Source organism: Typha angustifolia, chromosome 10 (genome assembly GCF_048772165.1).
Source record: "Typha angustifolia cultivar Huaian chromosome 10, ASM4877216v1, whole genome shotgun sequence".
Lineage (NCBI taxonomy): Eukaryota > Viridiplantae > Streptophyta > Magnoliopsida > Poales > Typhaceae > Typha > Typha angustifolia.
In genome coordinates, this window is record NC_133248.1 from 9,466,431 (window position 1) to 9,472,359 (window position 5,929).

A 5,929-nucleotide genomic window follows, 5' to 3' on the forward strand; every position below is an offset into this window, starting at 1 on the left:
TAATATTTATTCAACCTACTACCAGCTTCAATTTATGAATCCATATAAAAGCTAATCTTGGAAACCTTGCCCATCGTTATAATTATCATTAAAACCACGAAGTAATCAAATCAACCACCACCACAGGTTTATTTATATTCTGTTCCTCAAGCAAATTAATATTAGCCTGTCGAAAGCCGCCAAGTATCCCGTATGTAAAATTTGCAGCATTTTTGTCTACAGCGAATCTTTCCATCATCTGTCTACTTTAACTTCACCGCCATCGATTTCTCTCGCTCTCTCGACCTCGACCAGTACGACCTCCATGGCGAAGCCGAGTTCGATCCGGTGGCTCGCGGCGTCCCTCTCCCCGCGCGGCGACGCTCTTTTCCTCCTCCTCGCCATCTCGTCCATCCTCTCGCTCCTTACTCATGAGCTCTCCCGCCACTCCGCCCTCGCCGCCCACTTTGAGGGCTTCGACTCCGACGAACTCGCCACCGCCGTTGACGACGATGACGAGATCGAGTCCGTATCCTTCCCTTCCTCCACCCCTCCCCTCTCCCAATCCTCCTCTCCCGAATCCCATCACGGCCCGCCGAATCCTTCTCCTCCCCAATCCCAATCCCAATCCCAATCCCAATCCCAACCCCAACCCCAGTCACACTCCTCCCCTCTCGATCTCTGGGACGAGGACGAATTCGAAGGCATCCCCTTCCCCGACCCCACCCCGGATCCGATCAAATCGGATCCCACCACACCCGAATCCACTCCCGATCCACAACTCTCCTCGATCCCTTCCTCCCCGATGACCCCGGCCTCCTTCCTCCGCTCCTACTACGTTGAGATCGCTTGCGTGTCCTTCTTGATCTGCTTCCTTCTCAACTACTTCACGGGGAAGCGCGAGAACGAGGCGATCGCGCTCGCCTGGGCGACCAAGTTCGCCACCAGAGATTCGATCTTTGATAAGAATTTTAGCCTTTTGGGCACCGGCGACGGCAAGGACACGCCGCTGCTTCTAAAGGAAGGGCAGGATGTGTTCAAATTTTATGCGAGCGGCCGGCGTTTTTGCCAGGGTTTGCTGGCCACGATGGAGCTGCAAAGCCGGCATGATCTCTTATCGAGGATGTTTGAAATGGTGTTTCCTAAGAAGGATACGATTACTTTTGAGGTCGTGATGAATGAGGATGCGATGGATCATGTGGTGATGGCTATCGCGAGGAAGAAGGCGGCCAAGGCTATGCACAAGGATGCTGTAGACTTGCAGAAGTATGCTGGGATACTTGCTGTACCTGCCACGGGGAGGAGGTGGCTTGCGGATGAGCTGCTGGTGGTTGCAGAATCAAAGGAGGTTGCAGGAGATCTGATCACGGAGGCCGTGCTTGATCAGGTGTGCTCATTTCCAAGTGGATATGGATTATTGTTGGATTTTTATTTAAAATTTTTGTTTTAATTTAATCAGATGCGTTATAATTTTAATCTGCAAGGGACAACTATTAATTGGAAATAACTCTCATTAGTGCAGTGCTGCTTCTGATATAAGAAGTCAAAACAATATAAAACAGCCATATAGTTAACTGATATATCTCAGAATGTTTTTGTAACGGTTTCTTAATTTAGGGTGCCTTTACTGCATTCATGTTTTAATGCTTAATTTTATAGCTTGGGCAGTATTCTTTTGTACTCTTATGCTGTGTGAGCTCGGAAATAACTACTTTTTGTTAACATGAAATAGTTCCATTCTTTTGTTAATTGATGTAGGGGTAGAATAAGTTTGATATTTTTCCAAAATGTCAGAAATTCTGAGATAAGTCTGCTTGTTGATACTTGCAACCTTCGTGGATGTTTTATTTAATAGGCGTGGATTTAACTAACCATTGTTTCTTGACAAATACATCTTCTGGGTTGGTGTAAGGTAAATCTGTTAGGGAAAGCATGTCAATCTGATTGTTGGATTGTTTGTATGTTTTAGTTGTATTTGTGAGATAAATGTTGGCTGATAAGGTTCCAAAAGTAGTGCTTGTACTAATTAGATAGATATTAGGTCCTTTTTTTCTCGCACACTCATAATACTTCTTGTTGCGTCTATTTGTTCAAAACCCTTTATAATTTTTCTTATCTTGTGATTGATCATCTAATGCTGCATCCTTGAAGTATTGGGTTTTGTAATCATGAAGATTATTTGAGACCTTCTATGCACTTTGAAAATATGGTAACTTGGTGTACTTCAAGGCTGGTCATAAACTTTGCATTCTCAGTTTCATCACATAATGCCTTTCATTCATCAAACAGCTATCTTTTTTTTTCCTTATAAAAAGCTCAAGTCAGTTCAGATCTTGAATAGCTTATTAAAAGAATAGTAACTTCTATTTGAAAATCATCTTATTCTTTTATTTATAATAGAGTGTGGATATGGTTTCAACAGAAGTGGCCAATTTGAAGATTATAAGGACAAGAGTGACGGTTAATCCTGTACTTTCTTTTCTATAGGCAGTGGCAAGATCTATTAATATAGCAGTCAAGAGGTGAAGTACATAGCGAGATTAGAAAACTTCTCAGATAGAAAATTCATAAAGATATTGCGTTTGTGAGGTCTTAGATTGATTTAAAGGCCCTTAAGAACTCGGAGAAATCATATTTCACGTCAAGTTCCATTAATTTGATGCTCAAGTGTTGATATCGTTTATGTAGGAATCATCTGCTTGATCTTTTTGGTACTCTAGTCATGCCTTAGTCTTTTAATTAGATGCTCTTAATATTAGAAGTTGCCTAGAGTTTGTGAAGTTAGGAACTATCTGAATGGTTATAGAAGGTGTGAGGGGAGAGATCTAAGAATCAGATGTTATAAGTAGTTGAAATTGTAATGTACCTGCATTTTTGTAAAATCTTCTCTCTCTGCTGACTTAATCTCATCTTCTTATATTGATTTTTCCACATGTTCTGTACCTTCTTTGTGTCATTATTCATGTTATAATTATTCTTTATGTAAAATTCTGTACTTAATGCAATGGTGTCCTGTAAAATATGTTTCTTCTCTTTTGTTGTCTTAGTCTAATCTTCTTCCTATGTAAGTTATTTTTGTCACTCTCATTGTTAGTGTTTCTAACTTATGATAACTAATAGACTTAATTTAATAATTTAGCTGTGGTAGGTAGGCATTCTAAAGGCAATTCAGTTTGGTGGTTTTCTTTCTTTAATAATTAAAAAATCTCATTCTTCTATATTTTGAAGGTTGTGGTTAAGGTGAGAGTGTTTAATGCAAGTTAGGAATATCCTTAGCTATTATCCTGAAAGGCGGAGAAGATGAGCTATTCAAAGTTAGAATTATTGTTTAAGATTTCTCTGCTCTCTATTTGGTATTTAAGTTGTTTGTCAGGTGTGTATCATCTGTGGTGAAATATAACTTTTGAGAAATTTGGGGAATATGACTGCTGTAATCGTTAGTAAAGTGCTGGGAGTATCATCGCCCTTTCTGCTATGGGAATTGTGATTATGGATGAGATTCCTGAATGGAGTCATTATGACCAAAGGAGCTGCAGTTGAAATGATATATTTCCTATTTGTGATCTTGCTGAACCGGAGTTATCTTCTCAATTATTTGAATATCTTTTTTTTTTCAGAGTAAGGAGCATAAGATTATTAATAGATGCCCTTTGTCTTCAATTTCTGCATCATTCTTCAAGTTTGTTGTCAAATGAGGACTGAGAAGAGTCTCATTACCTCTGCCATAGCATCTCTTTTGGAGCAGTATCCTTCTCTAACCATGCCATAGCATCTCTTTTGCTAGTAAAATTGACATGTTAACCTACTGCCATATCAACAGCATATATGCTATGTTTGTTGTTAAAGAGCAATATTGGCTAACCACTTCTCTCATGAAGTTACACATCACAAAGAGTTAGACTTAATCTAAAATCCTGGCTAATGTTGTTTGCCTCGCATTGTTGCTATGATCTCTTTACAGGTTCTTGGAGATAAGTCTTTTGAGAAATTTGGAAAGTGGTTTATCTCGCTGCATTTTTCTGACCAGCAACCAGGCTCCAACAAGAAAGTGCTCGTGTTCAAGTTTGTACTTCCAGATGCAAAGAACATGGCTGAAATGACAAGATTGGTCTCCCTTGTACCTTATTATATTGATTTAGTTGGGCGCTACAAACTCGGTCCTCATGTAGGTCACTCTTTCTTTTAGCTCTCATTCAAATTGTTGGCTTCATTCACTGTCATATCTAATATTCACATTAATTTTGCAGGCTCGATCAAAAACTGAGACAGCTAGGACAAAGGCTGCCCACGAGGCTTATAAGGAACTTCAGAATGCTAGGCAGGAAGCGCTGCAGAAGAAGAAAGCAGAAAAGAAAAGGCTGGCAGAAGAAACCGAAGCAAAGTTGAGTGCTGAGGTACTTCGCAGGAGAGAGGAGAAAGAACGTGCTAGACAAATGAAGAAGGCCATGCCAAGGGTTAAGATGCTGCGCTCTTGATTGTAGCCAACCAAGTTCGGGCATCTTTTTGCCTATCTTAGTGTCTCTTCCCCCCCCCCCGCCCCCCTCTACATTGCCACTCTGCAGACAGAACTATGCAATTTTTTGACTGCAATATTTCTAGGTCTTGAAAACAAAGCAAACAGAAGTGATGAGGGAGATACCCTCAACTCCTTTTGCTGATAGCTGGGGCTTTCAGATACTGGTTAGATTATTATCACTGCTACCTAATTGCAGGCTATTTCACTGTACTATGTGAACTGAAATCGTAGGTATAGATGAGAGAAGGAAGCTTTTAATTATATTGATGTGCTGATACCTGAGTTCCCATTTGCTATACTTACATGGTTCAGACTGGTTAATAGAATTCCACCTTGCTGATTCTTGGAACTGCAATATAAAGCTATTGACAATTTTGCTTTAATCACACATCGATAGTGCAATTACAAAAAATTTAGGTATATTGTTATTCTTATTAATATCATTATTTTGCAGGTAGTCTACATCTACATTCCTTCATTTGGAACAAAATTGACACTTGCTTTGATGCTTTCCTTAAATGAAATGTTTCATGTGAAGCAGCAGTATCAAGGTCTAATATTCCAAGTAGTATTGCATACTCTATGACCCAGAGATGCAACAGTGAGTAATGAAGACATTTTTTCAAATTAAGAACTTTCAGTAGCAATTCTGACGATTCCAATGCTTTCAACAAAAGGAATTTTCTGGTTTCTTGTGGTGTATTACCTGTTATTTATACTGCTTGTAAGTGGTAATCCCTCTGTCCAATATCAATATCATGCCCTAAACTTTGGAAGAACTGTTACATATTAAGTTGATTGAAGTGGAAATGTAGAAGACTGAGAGATGTATTATAAATGAGAAAAATAAAGAAAAGCAAGAAAGGAATGATTTGCAAGATAATTACATTGGCAGATATAGATAAAAAAATATGTAACTTATGAATAAGAACTTGTTTACATTTTATGTATCACGATTCACCTGTATATTAAAATAAGCAATGCCTGTTTTTATACAAGTAATGCGCTCATTTATACAAGCATTGCTTACTTACCTTTTGTATTCAAACATAGTGCACTGTGTTTATATGCAGTGAGTGCTACATAACGTATAATTATAATAAGTAGAACTCTTTTGCAAATAAGCCTAGGCTTGGTCTGTGTTTGCTAATGTGATTAAGAAGTGGAATTAATTTCGAATCATTAAGCGATAGACGTTTTCACTCAGCAGTGTCACCGGTCCGGCCACCGGATCCAGTAAAATTTCGGCCCTCGTAGATGTCGCGCGTATCGTATGACGCTCAAAGGCGGGAGGAGAACCTCGACTAATTGCTCGACGACAGTGTCCGCTCTAATTCGTTAAAATTAAACGGCTCTACTTACGTGGCACTTTCTCGCCTACCCTACTGTTCCACGAAGTCGTACTTAACTGGTTACAACGGCACATAGCACACA

General features: G+C 39.5%; 1 protein-coding gene across 1 annotated transcript; it reads left to right on the forward strand.

Moving 5' to 3' along the window:
- The first annotated feature begins 226 nt into the window (after positions 1–226).
- On the forward strand, positions 227–4,878 carry LOC140768348 (uncharacterized protein At5g49945-like). The gene is made up of 3 exons (XM_073108601.1): positions 227–1,366; positions 3,941–4,144; positions 4,227–4,878. The coding sequence occupies exons 1-3, from the start codon at positions 305–307 to the stop codon at positions 4,452–4,454; spliced, it is 1,494 nt and encodes a 497-aa protein (XP_072964702.1). The 5' UTR covers positions 227–304; the 3' UTR covers positions 4,455–4,878.
- The last annotated feature ends 1,051 nt before the right edge of the window (positions 4,879–5,929 follow it).

What these genes read in the sequence shown, in the direction of transcription:
- LOC140768348 (XM_073108601.1), top strand. Translation starts at nt 305, where the DNA reads ATGGCGAAGCCGAGTTCGATCCGGTGGCTCGCGGCGTCCCTCTCCCCG. An exon ending in CGGAGGCCGTGCTTGATCAG is followed by an intron (nt 1,367 to 3,940) that starts GTGTGCTCATTT and finishes ATCTCTTTACAG; the next exon opens with GTTCTTGGAGATAAGTCTTT. An exon ending in GCTACAAACTCGGTCCTCAT is followed by an intron (nt 4,145 to 4,226) that starts GTAGGTCACTCT and finishes TTAATTTTGCAG; the next exon opens with GCTCGATCAAAAACTGAGAC.